This window comes from Callorhinus ursinus, unplaced genomic scaffold (genome assembly GCF_003265705.2).
Source record: "Callorhinus ursinus isolate GAN/ISIS: 27379988/994484 unplaced genomic scaffold, GSC_fseal_2.0 scaffold24, whole genome shotgun sequence".
Classification (NCBI taxonomy): domain Eukaryota; kingdom Metazoa; phylum Chordata; class Mammalia; order Carnivora; family Otariidae; genus Callorhinus; species Callorhinus ursinus.
Genome location: NW_027397086.1, coordinates 29,751,395 through 29,774,995, shown reverse-complemented (window position 1 = coordinate 29,774,995; position 23,601 = coordinate 29,751,395). Strand labels below are relative to the sequence as shown.

Below are 23,601 nucleotides of genomic sequence, written 5' to 3'. Positions count from 1 at the left end.
ACTCAGATTTTTAAAGAAAAAGGATGTGTATATGCAGTTACCACATACCATAACGATCGGATATTAGGAAATTAGAAATTCTTGAGTGGTGGGAATGCACATGATTATTTTGTACTTATGTGTACTCCCAATTTTTCCACAATAAAAACGATGTTTTGTCAGCAAGGAACCCTAAGTAAGCCTTATTTCACGTCTAATGGATGGGGAGCGTCACACTGGAATAGAGGTTAAGAAGTGGGGGCTTTTTTGTGTTCCATACCACCCGGGAACTGAAGCAAGAATGAAATTGAGAGTCAATATGCCATGTACATGGGAGAGATTGTGAGCTTTGTTTCTGGGCAGCTATGAAATGTTGAGAGCCAACAAGAATCCTGTTTTCATCCCATGCGATGACCAGTTAAATTTGCAGCGATACTATCCCTTCACCTACTTACTTGTAACCTCATCTCTCCCCTATATCAAGTTTCTCTGTACATATAATTCTGTTTCTGGGTTTTTTTTAATCCTGTTTGGGGTGGGGGAACATATGGCTTGCAATATGAAATATTCAAAAGCGTGGAAGTCCACAGATTTTAAAAGCTCAGCCATGAAAATCTGTTGCTAAACCTTTTCATTTGTCATGGAGTTATAGATCACTAGTAGAAAACAACCAGCAACAGCTGAAGATATAAAGAGTGGGTTGTGGTTTAAAACACATACACTTTGGGGCGCCTGGGTGTCTCAGTCAGTTAAGCGTCCGCCTTCGGCTCAGGTCATGATCCCAGGGTGCTGGGATCTAGTCCCATGTAAGGGCTCTGCACTCAGCGGGAACTCGGCTTCTCCTCCCCTCCCTGCTCCGGCTCTCTCTCGCTATCTCCGTCTCCCTCCAATAAATAAAATCTTTTAAAAATAATAAAACTAAAACACTTTAAAAGTGATCAAATTCATATATCTGTTCTCCGTCCTCTGTCCATGAACATTTGGAAAAGAATGCTATTAATCTGTTTCCAGGAGGAATGCCATTAATCTGTGCTCCTGCAAAAACAAGTTTGAGAACCATTGAGCTATATACACTTTATAAAACTGGGGCCGTAATAGCTGCGTTTGCCACTAGATGGTGGTGTTGAAAGTGATGTCTCGCTTAATTTGTGGACAGACTAATGCGGAAAATGAGAGGTATTTGCCCTCCTGACCCTAGATACCATTATCTAATGATAATCATGTAAAATAACGCATTACTGAGTGTGACAAGGACTGCGATGCAAAGCCGATTTGGAGACTCTGATGAAGCAGCTTGCTACATCTAAATTTCAAAGGTAAATTTTCTTTTTATGGAAAACAGGAACTTAAATATGTAGCACTTTTATTATGTGATCGAGGCTTTTTATTATCCTTTCTGGAGTTATATCTGATTATTTGTAGTTTATAAGGCAACTGTTTCTTTGGAGGTGAGACCTAGGAATCTGCCTTTAAAAAAAACCTAAATAATCTAATATAGGTGGTCATCAGCCTACACTTAGATAAACACTTCTCCTTATAATAGTTCTTAATCTTCCATTTGGATGAAGGATCCCTTTGAAAAGCAATTAAAGCTTTGGGACTTCTCATGCATAATATTAGATTTAAAAGCATAGGATTCATGGATTTTTTTTTTTAAGATTTTATTTATTTGACAGAGAGAGACAACACAAGGCGGGGAGAGTGGGAGAGGGAGAAGCAGGCTTCCCACTGAGCCGGGAGCCCGATGCGGGGCTCGATGCGGGGCTCGATGCGGGGCTCGATGCGGGGCTCGATGCGGGGCTCGATCCCAGACCCTGGGATCATGACCTGAGCTGAAGGCAGATGCTTAATGACTGAGCCACCCAGGCGCCCCGGATTCATGGATTTTTAAGAACCAGTATTGTACCTACCATGAGAGGAAAGTAGCACAAAGTAGGGGTAAATGGTAGCAAAACTTTTGATTCTGTGACTTCAAGGTTCAAAGCCAAAGAAGAAAACTGGAAAATGTTTAGATGCACACTGGTGTTTGAATGAGAATAGTGAGAAAGCAGAGGTTGTGTGTATACAGGGAGTGGGGTAAGAGGACAAGCAGAAAGGGTCCTAAGAGGTAAAAAGAGAAGATCCCTCTCCTCCTAATGTACTATATGCCTCATTCCATCTACTTGCTCATCTCTTTCACCTTCATGCCCCTGTGCATTGTACATACGCAAGTATCTTATGGTTCATCTTAATGCAACCCTCTTAGAACATGAAACTTCCATTTACTCTTTTTCTTCTAATGTTGACCCACTCTGGCAGGTGAATTGAGACAAGATTTCTTAAGATTAGACCCAGCATAGAAAAGCATTGAAGAAGTTAGATGTGACTTTAGGTGAGTACCCAGCCTCTCTGAGACTATTCCCTCATCTATAAAACTGGAATGATAATCATTGACCCGCCCATTTCACAGAGTCCTGTGCAAATCAAATAAGTGTATATGAAAATATAAATTCTGAAGTGCCATCCAGATGTAAGTGACTATTATATGGTAATGCTGCCCTCAATATGTCACTGGACTAATATAACGGGGTGTGAGTAATCCCTGTATGATAAATATATCCCAGGAGGGAAAAAAAATGTAATGCTGGTGGGGGGAGTGTGTGCCAACAGGAGGGAAAAGCATTGTAACCTCCTACTATACCAGTGGCGCTCAACTGTAGCTGCACATTAGAATCACCTGGGGACCTTTTCAAATACCCTAAATATAATGTTGTATCCTAGATTGGATCCTGAAGCAGAAAAATGGCATTAGTAGAAAACTAAGGAAATCCAAATAATGGTAATGTCACTGTCTTAATTTCATAAGTTTTTATGAATGGACCATGGTTACAGAACATGTTAACATTAGGATAAAGAGGGTGAGAGGTATACAGAAACTTCTGTACTGTCGTTAAAAGTGTTCTATAATTTCTAAAATTATTTCTCAAAAATATTATTTAAAACAAAAAAGCAACTTAAAAAATTGCTTGGATGCCATCCTAGAGAGGTAAATCAGAATCTCTGGGGAGGTGTCTGGACAGCTGTAATTTTGAAATCTTCCCCAGTGGTTCTAATGGATCCTGAGGGTTGAGAACCTCTTTCTACCCTGTGAACACTTGTGAGAACTGGGATTCTGTCTTGTTCTTCACTGTCTAGCCTAGTACCTGGCACAGTGCCTCTGTACCTATATGGAGAGCTTGTACCATTGTGTCCTTGCTGAACTAAACCTTTACTTGTAAAAATAGCCTTCACTTTGAGTCTTCTGTACTAATAGATGGAGAACTGCAGTTTTCAGATATCTTCCCACCCAGAATAACTCCTATCCCTGCCCTCAGTATCTTTCGTTTTCAGCTAACCCTGACCATTATCACCAGATAGATATTCTTAAAATACTAAAACTGCATTGTTCAAAAGCCTTACTTAGTTCCACATTACCTAACACATACTTCTTAGGGATGCAAAATTCTGTCCACTCTAATAATATGAGATCTTTAGCCTATTAGCCTGCTATTCCACATGGACCGTGCATCACCTGTAGTTTGCATATAGTTCTCTTGACTATGTCCTGAATTCATCCTTCTCTGTGTCACATACAATACAATAAAGCCACAATCCTCACCTACAGTACAAATCTTTTCCATATTTCAAGGCTCCTTGAAGATGTAATTTTTTTAGGTCACTCCAGCAAAAAAAAAAAAAAAAAAAGTGAGTGTTTCCTCTATTGTATCTACCCTTCAAATGACACTAGCATTTACTATTATTTATATTCTGTTTTATTCCCCCCCCCACAAGACTAGATTAAACCCCTGGTAATGGTGAAACATGTAATAAAGATTTAATGTACATTCTGCACAAATACAATATTTAAAAAGGAAAAAGAGAAAGTCAAAATTCAAACACTCCAGGAAACTGTATTCATCACTCATCACCTCAAAATATCTTTGAAGGAGTCCCAGAGTAATTGTCAAAATTAACTTTAAAAGCCTACCAAGTCTGAATAAAATGTTGAAGCTGTTGTTACATTGATAAGTGAACAAAGTTTACAAGAAAACTATTACTCCCCCGGATTTTAAGTGTTCAGACAATACTTTCTCTACTTTTAAGAATTAACCAAGGAATTAAAAAAAAAAAAAGAATTAACCAAGGAAAAAATAAATTAAAATAAAGGAATTAACCAAAGAAAGGTTTGTTCTTAAGGGGGGGATCAGTTATTCAGCCATCCCTTCCCCATTTCTGTCTCTCCCCCCACTATCCTCACCCCGATATACGTATACACACACACACACACACACACACACGCACATGCACACACTAGCAGGATATCATCTATGTAATAGAGCCTGAAAAAACACCTTCGTTCTCCCAGATATAGTCTATACATGAAAAAAAAAACCTTAAAATATTAATGAGTATTGTAGAGATCTACAGTGTTTTGAAAAAACCACACACATAATATATTAAGATGTGTATTTTGTTGGACAACTATTGATGGTTGAGCATTGTTAAAACAAAACATAACTAAAGACATCATTTTCTGGATGAATTTCTTGAGGAACATTTGGAATTGCTGGTATCTCTGGTTCTTCTGCTTTGGGTTTTTCTCTCATTTCTGTAAAATAAAATATGAAAATAGGTTCCATAAATGGTATTGAAACAATTGACTACCTAGAGAAAAAAAAACTCTCTACCTCATACCTCGCACAAAAGCAAATTTCAGATGAATTAAAGATTTAAATATTAAAATACCATAAGTGTTGTAGGAACAATAAAATGTTTTTTTATAATCTTAGGATTAGAAAGGCCTTTCTAAGCAGAACACAGACCAGAAACCATAAGGGAAAAGAATGACTGGTTTGAATAACTAAATATTAAAATCATGTGACAGTTTTGAATAAATAAAAATTAAAAATTGGGGCGCTTGGGTGGCTCAGTCGTTAAGCGTCTGCCTTCAGCTCACATCATGATCCCAGGGTCCTGGGATCGAGCCCCACATTGGGCTCATTGCTCAGTGGGAAGCCTGCTTCTCCCTCTCCCACTCCCCGTGCTTGTGTTCCCTCTCTCGCTGTCTCTCTCTCTGTCAAAAAAATAAATAAAATCTTTAAAAAAATAAATAAAATAAATAAATAATTAAAATCTTATCATGTAGATGACAAAAAACACTATAAATAAAGTTAAATCAAAACCAACAGGGAAAATATTTATAACTCATATGTAGGTGAAGGCTTAATAACTATTATATAGGGATTTTTAAAATCAATCCAAAAAAATCAAATTTAAAATGGAATAGGAATTCAAACAGGCAATTCTCAAAAGAAAAAATTCAAACTTATAACAGTCATGAAATTCAAATTGTGATAATACTAATGCCTAGTAGCAGTAGTTATTTAAAAAGTGGAAATTAAAACAATTAGATTGTTTGGTTTTGGTTTTTTTTAACCTAACATATAGGAGACGGTTTTTTATTTTTATTTTTTAAAAAGATTTATTTATTTTTTTTTAGAGAAGTGGGGGCAAGAGCAGGGGAAATGGCAGAGGGAGAGAGAGAATCCTTAAGCAGGCTCCCTACTGAGCGCAGACCCTGACATGGGACTCTATCCTAGGACCCTGACTGACATCATGACCTGAGCCAAAATCAGGAGTCAGACATTTAACCAACTGAGCCACCCAGGTGCCCCAGAAAAGTTTTTTAAATGTAATCAGATGAAGTATTGGCAAGGGCCTAGGGGAAAGACACATATAAACTCTTGGTTTGTGTGAGTTGCTACAATATTTGTGGAGGCTAGTCTGACAGAATGTATCCAAACATTAAATGTGGGTACACTTTGGCTCAGCATTTCAATTTCTGGGGATTTATCCAAAGAATATAATCAGACAAACTGAAGCTTCCAGTGCCTCAGTTTCCTTATCTATGAAATGGGGTTAATAATTGTTTTTCTATTAGGGCTTTTAACATTGAATAAAATAATTCACACAAAAGGTTTAATAGTTTCTGGCACATAGAAAGTGCCCAATAAATGTTACTTCCAATGATGTTCATTGAATACTGTTATAATAGTAAAACTTGGCAGTACCCTAAATGTTCGTCATTTCAAAGATTGGTTGAACAAGTTATTGCACAGATAACAGCATACCATACAAATGTTACCAAAGATGTCATTAAGATGGCCATGATATATAATGTATGTGAAAAAATGCAGGTTACAGAATAGATGTATTCTACTATCTCACTTGTTAAAACAAAGGAAAACAACCTTCCGGATGAGGATCAGAGATAGGAGATGGTATTAGAGTGGACTTACTCTATATTCACTTACATATTGCTCTCATTTATCATAATAAACATTCATAATTCATTATTATGAATATTTTCTAATCAGTAAAAAGGGTACATATTTCCCTTCGTTTGGCCAGACAAAACCCCGAAACAAGAAAAGCATGAATTAATTGCCCACATTAACCTTAGCAAGAATGAACCTCTTAGAACGGTGCCCTGTGTGGATGAGAGCTGCTTCTCCAGCAGGGGCTCCTGTTGGCATAGGCCCATGCTTCGCCTGTCTGCTTTTTTTTTTTTTTAAGATTTTATTTATTTGACAGGGAGAGACACAGCAAGAGAGGGAACACAAGCAGGGGGAGTGGGAGAGGGAGAAGCAGGCTTCCCGCCTAGCAGGGACCCTGATGTGGGGCTCGATCCCAGGACCCTGGGACCGTGACCTGAGCCGAAGGCGGACGCTTAATGAATGAGCCCCCAGGCACCCCTTGCCTGTCTGCTTTTTACTCTAATTTTTTCAAGGTATTTCTTCAAAACCTGTACCTGTGGGAACCCAACTAACCCCCTGCTTTTGTTGCACTCATCTTTTAGGAACGAGAACAAATAAGCTACCAGAGGGATTTCTTTAGAAAACAATTCCCTGGGGAGAACTCTGGTCTGGTAGATTCAGCCCATTGCTTACACTGTCTACGGTATTGTAAAAGGCAATCGAGGTTCTCGCTTAAGTCAAACTGAAGAAAGGTCACATTATCTTAAAAGTGTTATGCTTAGGAGAAGGCTTTTCAGGAACAGACACTGAAATAGAGAGGGGTTTTGGCAAACCTGATAAATCCTACAAAAATGAGTTCCTCAGTAACAGGATCATATTTTGTACCTTTATAAATCCCTTGGTACCTTGTACCCTGAATTTACTTGCTTTTAGTTTGCTGGGGAATTTTCATCAAACTAAATTGTCAAGAAAAACTGTATTCCTGAAGCTTTCTTGTTAATTTATACTTGATTGTTCTTTAAAATATTTTGTACATAATTCATCTTATGTTGGGTTCATTTCACTTCACTGGCTAAAGCTTCCCAGAATGGAGAGTATCTCAAATACCTACTATACACACTTATATTTTCAATTATTTTCTTTTAATTCTTCATAAATGTGCCAAACAAACATTGGTTGGATGAAAAACATTTTTTTACTCGAAACTAGCTAATGAGATTAATGATATCCTTTGCAATAACGGGAGATACTCTATGATTGTTAAAGAAGGCTATAAATCACCACTCTGAGGGACATGCATCTATGTTAGTGCTCTCATTATAAATGGGGAACAAAACCCCATTAAGTGGCAGTGTTGCTGACTTATCCCAGTAAAACACCCTACCTCGAGGAAAAGTATAAACATCCTTAGCATCCTCCTGGTGTGCTTTAGGATCCTGGCCTTGGGGCCCACCTGTTTCTTGGTATGGTTCTGAAAAGCATTCTTTAGGCAGATCCTTATTTTTATATGCCTTAGTAGAAAGATCTTCAGGCCCAAGTGTTTCTTGGTATATTTCAGGTGAATAGTCTTCAGGCCCAGGTGTCTCTTGGTATATTCCAGGTGAATAGTCTTCAGGCCCAAGTGTTTCTTGGTATATTTCAGGTGAACAATCCTCAGGTCCAGGTGTTTCTTGATATATTTCAGGGGGATATTCCTCAGGAGCAGGCATTTCTTGGACTGTGTTTCGAGAGGATGCTTTAGGCACAGCAATTTCTTTATATGTTTCATAAGAGAAGTGTTCAGGTTCAACTGACTCTTGGTGTGTTTTTGTAGAAAGGTCTTTAGGTACAGCTATTTCTTCTGTTTTAGGAAAGAAGCTTTCAACCTCAGCCATTGCTTGATCTGGTTCAGAATTGTATTCCTCAGGTTCAGCTCTTTTTTGGTATGTTTCAAGAACATACCCTTTAGGCATATCTGGTTTGGGGAATGCTTCAAGAGAGCATCCTTCCAGGTCAGCTATGTCTTCAGGTGTTTTAGAAGGAAGGACTTTGACTACAGCTGTTTCTTGGCACATTTTAGGAAAGAGGGCTTCAGGTTCAGCCATATCAGGGCACAATCTGGAAGGATGGTTTTGAAATACGGCTGTTTCCTGGCACATTGTAAGAGAGAGGGCTTCAGGTTCAGCCATATCTGGACACGTTTTAGAAGGATGGCCTTGAAGTACGGCTGTTTCTTGGCATATTTTAGGAGAGAGGGCTCCAGGGTCAGCCACATCTTGGCATGTTTCAGAAGGATGGTTTTGTACCACTGTTTCTTGTAACTCAGAAGAATTTTCCTGATGTATAATGCTTTCTTGATCCACTGTAGAAAATTGTCTCTCAGGCACAACTTTTTTGGGAGAGGCTACCAGAGACAGCACTTCGGTTATACTCCTAGGCGGTTCAGTTTCTTTCTCCATAGGTGCCAGTGCTTTCTCCCTCATGTCCTTTTTAAATTGTGACTGAGATTCCTCCTTCAGTTTTGTATTTTGTTGTCTCTTTCTGCCTCTTTTATTTCCTTTTCCTGTCCTTGGCCGCTTGCATTTTTTCTCTCTGTGGAAGATCAGAATTAGTGTCAGCAACGGGGCTACAGGACTGGAAGAAATGCTTCGCGATAACAGCCCCAGGTCTCCCGCTGCCTGCCGTGTTTCATGACCATGAACAAACCGCTTAATCTCTCTAGGCCTCAACCTCCTTGTTTGTAAAATGAAGGAGTAGTGCTAGATGTTCTCCATTGTCAGGAGATGAAATGTCCCTCGGGGACTTTTTGTCTCTGACACCTGGCTCACACAGAATCTTCTTGGTGAGTGTAGAGCGCATGTGTGTGTTTGAGAGCATACACTTAAAGATTGGTTAAAGAAACATATAACTCATGTTATAAAGGAATAGACTGGCATGCTGGTTTATACAGTAGTCTCTTTGGGTTTAGTCTGTGTGAGTTAGTCCCACTATGCCCTGGGCAAACGGATACAACTGTGTTTCTAGATCTGCCATCCAGGCACAGCTCCTTGTCTATGCAGCCTGTAGACAGAAGATGTATATCTAATTGCTTATCTAATTCAGCATCCTGTGTACAGAATCCTAAATAGCCGTGATACATGTCAAATGAGATGTACTGTAAGCTGGGTCAAAAGCTGCAAAACCATTTCTGGAAGTAAAGAAGCCTGGTGGAAAGGCATGAGTGGCCATATTATACCTACTCCAAATTAATAGCTAGATGAAGGATCTAAAAGATAAAAGGATATGCATGGAAATTGCGGCCAATGACAAATTGTTAGGTACTGTCACTATAACCAAAAACAGATGGCTAATGCAGATGGGCTGGGAGGTTGGGGGAAGAAGAGGTACTATAAATAAACATTTCATCATTTTTCTAAACCTATTGAAATTCTGTTCCAGGCTACCTGCTCTGTGGAGCCTTTTCTTAGAGATCACAGGCTGAAATGCTCTCCTTATTCAGGATTTATGATGAGGGTCATGCTTTTAGGTGAGGAACATAGCCTGCCTCAGATTCTCATTACTTCTGGGGGAATATTCTTATAGTAAATATTCGTATTTCTTTTAGCAAACTAGATAAAACCAGTGCTTTTATGTCTCTGCAGTGCTCATAATTCCTTGCACACTTAAATGGGTACCTTATTCTACCTTTGTTTATGTTTGAAGATTTCCATAGTTAAATTTTTTTAAAGGTTGCCTCACAAAAACCAGTTTGAAATCAATTTAAAAAGTTACATATGTAATAAGACAGTCAAAAATAAGTATTAAAATAATATAGAAGAAAATGTTGCATAAAAACGATAGGATAACACTTCAGCATTTTAGAGTTTAATTCCAAGTAACAAAGGACACAAGGTAATTTATAAAGTCCTTATTGTCAGATTTTTAGAAGATGGTATATGTGACTTTTTCAGGAAACACTTATTTCATCCTAGATATTAAATCCTAAATAATTTGTTAGGTAGATCTCTATCCGAGGGATTCTGAATTATGTTCCATGTTCTTCATGGTAGTTTTTCAAAAGATGCAAACATATCTATGTGGCCTAAAATTTAATCCAGACTCTGTCACTGATCAGCTATGTGATCATGGACAAGTCATTTAAACTCTCTATGCCTTGGTTTCTTCATAGGTAAAATGGAGTAAATGGTATCTGTCCAACTTCATGTGGTTGTTGAAAGAATTGCATAAAATAAGGGCGCCCAGGTAGCTCAGTGGGTTAAGCATCCAGTGCTTGGTTTTGGCTCAGGTCATGATCTCAGGGTCCTGAGATTGAGCCCCATGTTGGGCTCCCAGCTCAGCAGGGAGTCTGCTTCCCCTCACCCCTTCCCCCCACTCATGCACTCTCTCTCTCTCTAAAAATAAATTAATTTAAAAAAAAGAATTGCATATAACAACTTGGATGAATGAATTATTCAACTATAAAGTAGTAGTCATATTAATACAGGAAGCACAGGACTTCCTATGAGCCAGGCACTGTTTTGAGCAATTTACTTATTCTGTTATCTCGTATAATCTTCACATCATACACTTATGAGGCAGATACTATTATTATCTCCATTTTGCAGATGACAAAACCGCGGCACTTTCTTGTTCCAGGCCAATTGGCTAGAAGGGGGGGGGGGGCACGCTTCAAATCTAGTCATTCTGGCTTTAATAGCCAGGGCTCTCAACCGTTATACTCCCCTGCTTCTCTCTGGAACCACTAAGGTTTCAGTGTGTGGTATGTTGTAGTAAGAACAGCCCTCAGTAATATAGAGATGTGTCACAAGATCATGGCCAGCCAGCTGCCAAGTGGCTCACCAAGGTGTCATCTCAGTGACTTTTGAAGTGACACTGAAGTGTCACTTCAGTGGCTTTTTCAGCCTTGCCCCCGCCCCAAGCCAGCAAGCTCAGAAACCCAATTCTATCAGCACACTGAGACTAACTCCATTTATCAGGGATAGAACTTATCAACCATCTCAGAGAGACTAATATATAAACCTAAAGACCAATTTTTAAGTGAACAGTGAGAAAAGCAGAGTCACATAGCAGAGGATATTTGGACTAACATGAATGTAATTCTTTCTCTGTAGCAAGTATTTGAGAAGCCAAGTAATGATCAGAAGGTTTCTTGGAGAGTATGGAATTAGGGGAGCTAATAGGATATTCTTCAATAGAGTCACCCGCCACAGGACTTGAGTATAGAAGTTTCTGCTATAACATAATATAACGTAATTCCTGGAAAACCTTTCTGCAAAATCATACACTAAAATACAGTGCTTGTGGGGAGAAATAGAGTTAAGGCAAACGACCCAAATCCTGTGCAACTTTTTTGTTGTTTCTTTTTATTAAGTAGGCCCAATGCGGGGCTTGAACCCTCAACCCTGAGATCAAGACCTGAGCCAGATTAGAAGTCGGGGGCTTAACCGACTGAGCCATAGAGGCACCCCCTGTGCAACTTTTTAACACTAACAAAAACAATAACGGGTACCCGGGAGATAAATTGAGTAGTACAGACAGGCAGCTTCCCCTGGCTGGAGGCTGCCTGGGCCATAGCAAAAATACACAAAACAGCAGTGTAAATGCAGGCTTTCAGCTGCTGAGATCGTGCAAATGCTGGTGGTGCTCTGAGCCAGCAGGGCTGCCCTTGGGCTGGGCACAGGGCTTGGGCAAGTACAACCTACATGTGGAGAGCTGTGCAGGGCCAGTCCTGTCCTCTGGGGAAGGAGCCCCAGAGGCAGGCTGAAAAGGACCCTGCTTATGCAGCAGCTGAAAGCTTTTCCCTTTCCTACCAAAGGTTTTAATTGCATTCCCTTTTGACTAGGAAAAATCTCGAACCCATACAACTTCCACATTATACTGACATCATTCTCCTATTTACCAATCATATGTGAGCTGATTGGTGCTGTAGCAGAATAGCCAGTAATTCAGTCCACTGCGGTGATAGGTGCCCTTTCTCCAGAAAAGTGCTAAAACATTTAGGTTGTACTTTTTTTTAAACGATGCCTAGAAATATGTATACCTATTTTATCTTTGCCATCGAAAGAAACATTTTTGCAGCAATGAAGAAATGCAAATCTAACTGCTAATTTAACAACAACAACAACAACAGTAATAATATAAGAGTGTTTAGATGAGTGGTTCTCAATTGGGAGGCAATTTTGCCCCTTCATCACCCCCCTCCCTATGTCCCATGCCAGGAGACATTTGACAATGTCTGGAAACATTTTTGATTGTCACAATGTGGGTAGGGGAGTTCTATTACTTTCTAGATGCCAGAGATGCTGCTAAACATCTGTAATGCACAGAACAGCCTCCCACACAAAGAATTATCCTGCCCACAGCATCAATAGTGCCCAGGTTGAGATACTCTGGCTTAGATGGGTGTTGCACTTTGGCTCCTTGGACTCCCCATTTCTATCTCCAAGCATCTCCAAGTACCTCTGTTTTCATACTCCTATTCTAAATAGATGCACTTAGAAGCTGCCTCATTTATAATCATGGTCTCGTACTCCCTCTCTGAGATTATATACAGGTGACTTTGCTTGGAGATTTAAAAACTCCTAAACTCTTCCATCACTTATTTCCATGGTTTATTCCATGGAGAGTTAACGCACTCATTCAATTAGGATTTTACTAATTGAAAGCCTGGAAAACTAACGAAGTTCTCCTCAAAGTTATCTCCTGCTCCCAACGAGATGTTTCTATGTTTATATCACCAGAGTAGTAGAACACCAGACCTCTCTACAGTATAATTCAACTGCCTGGGGCTTTTATTTAAAAAGAACAGGAATAGGGACGCCTGGATGGCTCAGTCAGTTAAGCGTCTGCCTTCAGCTCAGGTCATGACCCAGGGTCCTGGGATCGAGTCCCGCATAGGGCTCTTTGCTCAATAGGGAGCCTGATTCTCCCTCTGCCTGCCACTCCCCCTGTTTGTGCTCTCTCTCTCTGACAAATAAGTAAATAAAATCTTTAAAAAAAATAAAAAGAATAGGAATAAAATTCTGTTCCCACCCCTTTACTAGCTATGTGACTTTAGGCAAGAGATTTAACCTTTGAAGACTTGGTTCCTTTTTTTTTTTTTTTTTTTTTTGTAAAGTAAGGAGAACACCTCCCGAATTATGGGATTGTTGAAAAGATAAATATAGTATGTAAAAGCACTCAGCGCTACTTGACCCACAGCACATACTTGACAAATATCAGTTCCTTTTCCCTTGCAATGATACTATACCCAAAATGCCATTGCAAATTTTGCTTCTCTTGTGCTTCAGCTTTCCTTTTTCTGAGTTGCTCTCTGTTTCGCAAATTCCAAGTTCCAATGACTTCTGTAGGATCAAAATGGAAGTTAGAGGATGCAGTGATAAATTGTGGCATTTATCAGCAAGAGTCCTATGGCAGAGTGGTAGAATCCTTATACTAGGTGTCTGTTTTGTTCCGAGCTTTGGGGGGACAAGGACCATATCTTATTTACCCTTGTACCTCCAAAGAATGCCTAGGAACAAACATTCAGTAAACATTTTTAAATGAAAGGGTCAGTACCTAAGTGTGCCATCAACCCATTAATTTCTTCAAAATAATTTTACATATTATAGGAACATAAAAGAAAAAAATTAGCCATGTTCTGCCATCCTTCACATTATAACCCATTTTCATTTTATTTCTCATACCCATCTAGCCCATATATTACACAAATTTATAATGATAGCATACCATATATCATTATTAATCTAACATTATGTCAGATATATTTTCTATGAGATAGTCCTTATAACTTTAATCAAGTTGATGGATTCCTGTTTGCCCAGTCATTCCACTTGTAGTGGTTGTTGCCAATTTTAAGGGTTTTTTTTTTTTGCCATTGTAGATCAAATTATAATAAGAATATTCATGCATACAGCTTTTTTCCTTTTGAATTTTTTTCCTTAGGATGGTGTTTCTCCAAGTTCTTTGGAAAGTTATCAAAAAAAGGTTCTGTTGCCTTTTTCTGTTTATCAAAAAAATGTTCTGTTGCCTTTTTCTGTTTTTTGTGAAAAGTTAATGGGTCTTTTTAGAGCCTGTAAAGTGATTACAAACTTGCACTGAGATCCCCAAGAGCCAGAGCATGCCCTTGGACCACAGCACCTTTTGTTCTTAGGACAGAAGTTCTTACAGTGAACTTAGATGGAAGAATATTATACCTTTATTTTCACCAATGTCTAATTACATTTCCTTCAATTATGAACGTAGGTGACAAACCTCAGCAATTTTTGTGCAGTAAGTGACTTTGTCACCAAAAGAAATCAGATCTTTTTCATATTATAATACAGTTGTTTCAGATACCTTAAAATAGAATTTATTTGAGATAATATATTTGATTTGATACAATGGTTTTAGACCCACTTAATATAATCTTGTTATTTAATACATCCATAAATAAGCATATATATTGTTGTATCACAATTTTTCATTTTGATAACTGTATCTTAGAGTTGTTTCCTTTGGAATCCTATCAATTTTATGTATTTAAAATATTTATTTTAAAAAGGGGTCTATAGGTTCATCAGAATGCCAAAGGGATCCATGGCACAAAAGTGTTTTAAAAACTGTCTCAAGGCCTAGGGTTCTGCAAAAAACGTTTTGAGAAATGCCACGTTAGGACAGACTCAAGACTAAGTTTAGTGAGTCCAAAGAATAAGCACTATTACAGTTGTGGCAATAGGTAGACCAGATCTCTTTCCAAAAATCATACCAAATTTACATTACTATAGAAGTATAAGTGTGTACTTGTTTTACCACAACCATCCAGTACTGGGTATTTTCATTTTCTTTCACTTGAATATATTATTAATAATTTACTTGCTATCTCCTTGTGTTTCTCTGGCTTACTAGAATCAATGCGCTAGAAGTCACCTCAGAAGGTATACAATCCCAATTCTTCCCATCTAAGGTTATGTGAACATACTCAATTATGTCCTTTTTGGGAGCCAGATTCATAAAAATTAGGAAAATAATCACAGCCTCAGTTCTTCCCAACAGTCACTAAGACATCTGAGTGGCCACTAGAGACCTCTCAAGATCTCTTTCATTACCTGGAACATGGTTCTCTTCTTGATGAGGATTAGGTGTCTGATGGAGTTTCAAGTGAGATTGGTCCTTTCCCAAATCCATCTTGCTGTAATACCTTCCTGCTCTTTGGTCTGACTTCCACAAGTAACCTTTTTAAAAATATCAAAAGCACCTAACGGTTAAACACACACAGACACCCAGGCACACAAATTTACTTGTCACTTAACTTCCCGCCTAAAAGTTTTATCTGGTTGGACCACAGCTGTTGGCTACTTCTACTTTCTTTATCACACTGCACAAGTATGAGTAGGGGGCATGGTTAGTCCTACCATCCTCATCCTGTAGCATAGTTGCTAGTTATAGAGGGAGCCCCATGGCCACAGCCTGGCATGGCACAGCCTCTGGTACAACAGTCATTTATTTCTGTCTGCCAAAAAGTGCCTGAGTCTGATGGTCCTTTTTCCTAGACCCAAGGTCTAGGACCTAATCGGTCCATGTCCTAGAATAAGTCACCTCCCCTTTCTGTGACTCTTTCCTCATTTGCAAGGTGGGTAAATAGTTCCTGATATGCCCACCTCACACAGTTCTTGTGCAAAAGTGAAAATAATGAATGTGAACATTATGAAGATGTGAAATTAATCTTACATGATTTTCCTGCATATGGCATTCTTTTTACCTTAATCTGTTGCAAAATAATGTAAAGTTTTGCTGTAGATGCTGTGAAATTTAGATGATAGACCCAAAGAACTAAATTAAGAATTCAAAGCAAATCTGAACCCTTTTCTGCTCACCTGATCATTGTCCAGTGACTCAAGATAACTAGTGAAATCCACCGTTATTTGTCCGGGAAAGGTCAGAAAGAATTTTGTAATGAAAATATGACCATATTATGCCACAGAAATTAAGTGGAAACCAGAGGAATTACCCCATCCCCAGTTGGTCACCCCACTTGAGAAGGCAGGGAGGCACAGAGGACCATGACTGTTCAAATAGGGAAGGACCACTGAACACACCTTGATCTGAGCAGCCCGTCTGTGAGAAATGCAGGATTAACAGTATTCTAGAGTCATAGATTGCATTGAAGAGAGTTTGAATTCCAGTGTTGCTTAGGCAAGTTAGGTAGCCTAGGGGGGCCAATTGACCTATCTACACATGGGGACAATATTGGTATCTATCTCCTGGTGTTATTGGGAAGATTAAATCAAATAATCTGTATAAAACATGTATAAAACATTTTATATGTGCCTGGCATATTGAACGTGCTTAACAAGTGTTAGCTGCTTTTATTAATAATAAAAATATAGTAACCAGATTTTGGTAAACCAAGTCATGGGTTTTTTTTTAGATTTTATTTTTTACTTATTTATTTGAGAGAGCACAAGTGGGTTGAGGGTCAGAGGGAGAAGCAGACTCCCTGCTGAGCAGGGAGCCTATGCGGGACTCGATCCCAGGACCCTGAGATCTTCGACCTGAGTCGGAAGTCAGACACTTAACTGACTGAGCCACCCAGGCATCCCCCAAGTCATAGTTTTAAATGCACTGAAGAAATGCAGGAAATCTGAAAAGAATCCTTTATAAAGAGAAAACCTTTAAAATGTGAATAGATGCCTCCTACTTCTCTAGACTAGTAAGGCATTGGAAGTAGAAGAGTCCCCAAAACCATCTAGTTCCCTCCCCCCATTTTATATAGAGATAAACTGAGAGCCAAGGAGAGGAATGATTTACCTGCCCCAAATTTTCTTACTTATTGCCAACAGCACCTCTTACTGATTATAAGACAGGTTATCTCTTCAGGCTTGATCTTACCTGGGTATGAAAATGTATGTGTAGTGTGAATGGATGAGAGAAGCAAGTTTTTCAAACACACTGGAAAATATCGAGAATTACATAACAAACACCCATATACCCAGCACCCAGACTTAATGTGGTTTTCAGTCACCAGATCCTAATGCTTTAGCTTTAAGTTTCTCAGTTCTCCAGTCTTTCCCATAAGAAAAGGTCTAAAAACTCATAACCTCAGAGACTCTCTCTTCAAAGGAGTCCTGGAGGGAATGGAAGGTGTAATTTGCAATTTGTCTCTTGACAATTTTTGGATTTTCAGATATAGGGTTTAAAGAAATCAAATACAAATTCAAAAGTTTTAAAAGTAATATGTTGGCTAACTGAATAAAAAAATAAAAATAAAAAATTTTAAAGTAGTAGTGTTTATCATTTAAACTGGTATTTCAAATATTGGTCCCTTTATTTGATGCTTTAATTCGTACTGGTTGTTTCTTATGATAGCTCAATAAAATAACCTCATAAAATATCTCTGGGGTACCTTACAGAAGATGTAGAAGTACTTCTTTTTTTTTATGTTATGTTAATCACCATACATTACATCATTAGTTTTTGATGTAGTGTTCCATGATTCATTGTTTGCATATAATACCCAGTGTTCCATGCGCAGAAGTACTTCTTAATTAGAATGATCCTTACTCAGGGCTAATTACATTCAGTTCAATGATTCGGCAAACCTTAGGGAATGGCACGTACTGTGCCAAATGTTGACCAAGACTGTCAGGATGCAAAGACCAACAGGTGTAGTCCCTGAATTCTGGGCACCATATGCTCAAGATAGACATACACATCTTTATTGTAAGGAAATAATAGATTCCTTAGCCTGCTGCAGCCTTCCTAAGTTGATTCCACTCCTGTCTCATGTTCCTTGTATCTAGAAGCAGAATGTGGAGGGACTATGAGAGGGCGGGGTCTTAAGTTAACAGTAGTAGGGCCAATAGTGGGTGGAGGGAGCCAGTGGAGGGACTTTGGAGAAAACTAGATTGGAAGTCGGGCAAGGTGTCTTTGATGTGATAAGCAGGCCAGAGCAGGAACTTGCCTGGGGCAGAAGTAGCCACACAGCAAGTTCAAAAGCCATAGTTCATTGTCCCTTCTCTCTGTAGAAAACTCTGGAGTCGTTACCAGAATGTGAGATGTTAGCCATTAAAGGCTGGATATTTTTTAACAAATGCTGCCTGGTTCTAGAGTTATTTGCATATAAACACACGTGAAACCTCTCTCTGAGCGTCAAACTCTTAGGGGGTAGTCACCTCTCCTGACTCACCTTTCCATCCCCACAGTATAATCTAGTGAGAGGCTGCCACAGGAGCCCCCCATAAATGCCCACACTCCTCTATGCAGGGCATGCAGCCTGTGAAGTTACTTCATACACTCAGAGGACCCGACCTGGCTATGACTTAATAAAAGTAATCCCATTGTCTGTTCCAGAACTCTGCCTGCTGTCATTCACTGCACTGTCCTATGTGCTGGAGATACGGCAGCTAAAAGACAAAAGACCCTGCCTGTACAGTCTACAGTCTAATGCGGAGAGAGAAACACTAAGCAAATTTTTAAAAAATATATCAGATGGTGATGAGTGTGTTAGAGAAAATTGAGCAGGGAACAATAGGTTAAGGAATGAGGGGAAGGTCGATGCTCGTTGCTATTTAAATAGGGTGGTCAAGGAAGGCTTGATGGATAGCGTGACCGTTGAGCGGAACGGAAGGAGAGGCCAGCCAAGCTGATAGCTGGGAGGGCATTCCAGGCAAAGAGACATGGGTAAATGGCCTGCAGTGGTAGGAAATAGGTTCAGAGGGGTAAGTTTGTTGCATCTTGTAGGGATTTCTACTCTGATTGAGATGGATTGTCATGGGATGGTTTTGAAGAGAAGACTGATATGATCTGACATATATTTAAAGGATTATTCCGACTACTGTGTGGAAAATAGACTCTTAGCGACAGAGGAGGAGGCAGAAGCAGGGAGACCAGTTAGAAGGGTCTTGCAATAATCCAAGTGAGCTGTGATTAAGCCTTGAACTGTGATGGGAGTGGTAAAGAAGTGGTCAGATTCTGGAGCAGCTTCCAAGTTGGATATGGAGTGAGAGATGGTCAAAGACTAAGACAAGGGTTTTGGTCTGAGCAACTGGAAGGATGGAGTTACCATTAATACATGAGGAAGGCTGGGAGGAGCAGGCTTGCAGGAGATGAGGAGTTTAGTTTGGGACATGCTAACAGATTAGGGAGGAAACAGCAAAGGAACAGCCAGTGAAGCAGAGGGAAACCGGAAAAGTATAGTGTCCCAGAAGCCATGTGGAAAATATGTTTCAAGGAGAAGGGAGTGATCATTTGTGTCAAATTTTGCTAATAAGTAAAGTAGATATTGTTATAGGTATATATATATATATATATACCCGTCTGTGAGAAATGCAGGATTAACAGTATATATATACCTATATATATATATAAAGGTAAAGTAGAAGAAGTATTGAGGGTTGTCTATTTCCTAACAATTCAATTAATTATAGATTGGAGCCCAGAGAGGTCATATAGGCAGGACGAAGCTACATGATTTGCAGGGCCCAGTGCACAATGAAGATGCACAGCTCCTCCTACAAAAATTAAGAATTTCAAGTTAAGGGGCACCAGGGTGGCTCAGTCAGTTAAGCATCTGACTTCAGCTCAGGTCATGATCTGAGGGTCCTGGGATTGAGCCCCATGTCAAGCTCCACACTCAGCGGGGAGGCTGCTTGTCCCTCTGCCCCTCCTCTTGCTCGCGCACTCTCTCTCAAAAAAATAAATAAATAAATAAAAATAAACTCTTAAAAAAAAAAAAAGAATTTCAAGCCGACCATAGCAGAAAATTAAACCCAGCACAGGGCCCTCCCTACTTTCACAAGTCTTTCGCTGGATCCTTGCAGCAGACATAAAATAACTATCGTCATTTTTCAGATCAAGATACTAAGTGCTAAGTATCGAGTGATTTCAGGTCACAGAGCTAGAGTAAATCTGGAACCTGGGCCTTCAGCTTCCCAGTCTGGTGTTCTACCTACAAGACCAAACCCATTATTGAGGGAGAAATGGCGTTTCTACCTCCTGACCCGTCTGGAGCAAGTTTAAATATTGAGGCCTTGTTCATGCATTTCAGAGGGCTGAATGAACCAGGCAGGTGTGGGAGGGAAGGAAACATGGCTAAGAGCTTCTGCCCTAGGGCTCTCATGATGGGGGTGAGCAGGGCACACAGGATACTTTTATCCCATCAAAAACATGATCTGACACAAGTGCTCCAAAGCTAATGTAGTTTTAGGCTATACTGATAATTATAGAGCCCCCACACCAGGGGGAGATCAGAGTCCTGCTACACTGTGGTTTGTCATGCCATACCTAGAGCATAATACTGGGAGGACCATGTGAGTGATATTTGAGAATGTGTACGAAAAAGAGCAAAGAGTATGTAGCTGTACCATTTCCCGGCTGTGTAATTTGGGGGGAAATTGCTCAGTTCTTTCTAATCCTGGGCTTCTTCACTTGTAAAACAGGAAAAGTAAAACCTCACAGGGATTCTGTGAGAATGAAAGCGATCATGAGAGCTTTTTGTAGAATGAAAAGCACTGTGCGGATAGGAGGTCCTAAACTTGGGCGGTGTTCATAGGTATTGTTGGAGTGGTCTAATGATGCACCGAGGCATTTTCCTAGAGTGCATTTGGGCACAAAAGTCAGGAAAGGGAAGATATCATGCACTTATTTTTCTTAGTGTTCCTTCCTTGCTAAAATACTTTTCCAAAGCTTTTGAATTCTTTTCAAAGAGCGTATCAAACTTTGTTTTCCTAAGTGGAGAGGGAGAGTTTCTCGTTTCCCTCTCTCACAGTCTGTGGATGCGTGATAAATGAGTTCTGTCTCCGCTAAAGCAGATGCTGCTGGACTCCTAGTGATAACATGGTCTACGGCTTTAGAATGGCAGCAACCTGCCTTTCAATCTAGTTTGTTGCAAATGTCCTCCTCTGGCCTGCTCCACCAATGTTTCTTTCTACTTCTTACTGTATAGACAAATAGGCATCTCCAGATGAACTGTGTGTGGTCGTTCATCTGGGGAAGAACAATTCTGCTCCAACCTTGAGCCGCCACCACATCTCTATCCTTTCTTTTCCCAACTTCTTGAACTCCTACCGTACTCAGTTGACCTCCTTTTCCCCCACACCCCTTCTTCCTTCCTTCACACCTGCAGTCTAGTCTTTCTTTCCACATATTCTTCTCTCATCAGCAATACCTAGAGGCCAAGTCCAGTGGCCCCTCCACAGTTCTCTCTCTCTCTCTCCGAGAGACTCACTCATGACCCCTCCCAGCACTTCCACCCCCCTTGAAGCCTGCTCTGGCTCTTGGCATCTGTGGGGATATGTTCTTCACCTCTCTCCCTCTTCCTCATCCTTCCTCACAGGCTTCTCTTTCACTTCCCTCAATGTGGGAGGTATTTCCCAAGGATGACTCCCTGATCTTTCCTCTGTATACTCCTACCCTTCTCAGATGGTTGATCCACTGTATACATTTAGTTATTACCTCTGTGCAGATATCTTCTAAATAAATATCAGTCTGAGTTCCAAGCTTTCAAGTGTCTCTTGGATATCATTCATTACAGAATATCCCACTGCACCTCCAACTTAGCATAGCAAAAAGCAAATCTCTCTGCCCCCTAAGGCCACTCTCCTCTGTGGTTTCTTTCTATTAGAACAGTAGCACCATGCTCGTGGTCATCTAGTTGGAAACCTTCACAGTTGTCTTGGCCTCTGCCTCCTCACTGCTTCTCACATCCAGATGGACACAGTTCTATGAGTTTCTTCTTCCCAGTGTCCCACATGTTCATTCCCTCTTATCCTTCCCCATGCTACCAGCCCAGAGAGGGACCTCAACTTCTCATTGGAAATACTGGAAAAGATTCCTAGGTGGTTTATCTGTTTCCCTCTTCCCTCACCATCCCCAGACTGTCTTGCACAAACAGCTAGAACATTGCCCTTATGGCTGACTCTGAACTGGTCATTACCATGTGTAGAATACTATAAAGTCTCAGTAATACTTGCAGTCTAAAGACTAAATTTCTCAGCCTGGCCTTTAAAGCCAACTTCCCAATCTTCCCTCCCATTACTTTCCTGAAAATATCCGCTATTCTAATTAAACAGTGCCATTTGTCCTCCCTGTTTGCCCTTGGCTCTCTCTAACACCCACAGTACCTTTATTCACACCTCCTGGCTGTTCAGTGCTCTCTCCTTGTATCTGCCCATCCAGATAGTGAGTGCCTCACAAAGCCTTTGTTGTTGTTGTTGATGATGATGATGATGATGATGAAATATTAGCCACTTTACAAACACATAATAGGTACCTGATATATACATACATTATCCCATTTAGTCTGTCCAACTAATATTATCCATACTTCACTGATAAGGACATTACTGGTTTAAAGAGATTAGGTTATATCCCAAGATCATATAAGCTCATTAGTGCCAGAGTTAGGGCTCAAAACCAAGGCCGTCTGTCTCTAAAGTCCAGATTTCACCATTCTGTTCTACTTCCTCTTCCTATCTAGAAGTGATCTCTCCCTTCCAAGCTATAATCACACTTAATTTGGGCTTCTTGTATGATAAATATCACATAATATTTTAATTTTAATTAATAAAAGGGTTTCTCCCCTTTTATTCATTTCACAAAAATAATAACAATAACAGATGTTTATTGAGCACCTGCTTACCATACCCCAGGCACACTTCTAAGCATTTTATATATAATTCATTTAGTCTCTGCAACATCCTTTAAGGTAAGTTAAGTATTGATATCCTTGTTTTATAGATGAAGAAACTGAAGGACAGGCATTGACCCTTTGCCATAAATCACCCACCTAGTAAGTGGCACAGCTGGGTGGATATAGAAGATCCAAGAGTTTGGATATAGAAGATCATATACTTAATCCCTTTGTTCTCTTACCTCTTAATTCTACTTCTTTCATATGTAATAAAATAAGATAGCAATATATTTTCTTTTCCAATCCCCTCCCTCTCCTGGCGTCCCTCCTCTCCCTTAAACTTCCCCTCTTTTGGCCATTTGTTGACTCTTTATTCTACCCAAAACAATGCAGGGTGTTGGGGATACAAAGTAAAAAAAAAACAACAAAAAAAACAGCATACATAGAACAGTAAGAGAACACGGATGAGGGACACTGGCTAAGATGGAAAGAGAGGGACTTCTTTGAATAGATGATCTTGAGCTTAGTTTTGAAGGGTGAATAGGAATTAACTAACACCTACCTCTCATGACTACTATGGAAATTTAAAATGATGAATTATGGAAACCGTCCAGCTCACAGCCGACCTTAATGCGCTGGCTGTTATTATAATTGTTCATAATCTAATAATAAGTGAAACAGAACCACTAAATAGGAAAGCTGAGCAAGGCATTAGAGTCATTTTCTAGGTAAGAAAGTGGAGATCCAGATGGAGGCCAG

The 23,601-nt window shown here is 39.7% G+C and overlaps 1 protein-coding gene across 9 annotated transcripts; it reads right to left on the bottom strand.

Annotated features, from left to right (window-relative positions):
• Positions 1–4,449: 4,449 nt before the first annotated feature.
• On the bottom strand, positions 4,450–23,601 carry HEMGN (hemogen). 9 transcript variants are annotated; one of them, XM_073876680.1, is made up of 7 exons: positions 23,405–23,601; positions 22,999–23,014; positions 22,334–22,409; positions 15,320–15,445; positions 13,483–13,576; positions 7,639–8,825; positions 4,450–4,606 (listed from the first exon to the last, which is right to left on the bottom strand). In XM_073876680.1, exons 4-7 carry the CDS (start codon positions 15,396–15,398, stop codon positions 4,500–4,502), a joined length of 1,467 nt encoding a protein of 488 aa, XP_073732781.1. In that variant the 5' UTR covers positions 15,399–15,445; positions 22,334–22,409; positions 22,999–23,014; positions 23,405–23,601; the 3' UTR covers positions 4,450–4,499. The 9 variants fall into 9 exon arrangements, with proteins under 9 accessions (XP_073732781.1, XP_025744523.1, XP_073732784.1 ...); XM_025888738.2 differs by lacking the exon at positions 22,999–23,014 and adding an exon at positions 17,022–17,102; XM_073876683.1 differs by lacking the exon at positions 23,405–23,601 and adding an exon at positions 17,022–17,102 and having other exon boundaries at positions 7,639–8,821; positions 13,478–13,576; positions 22,999–23,221.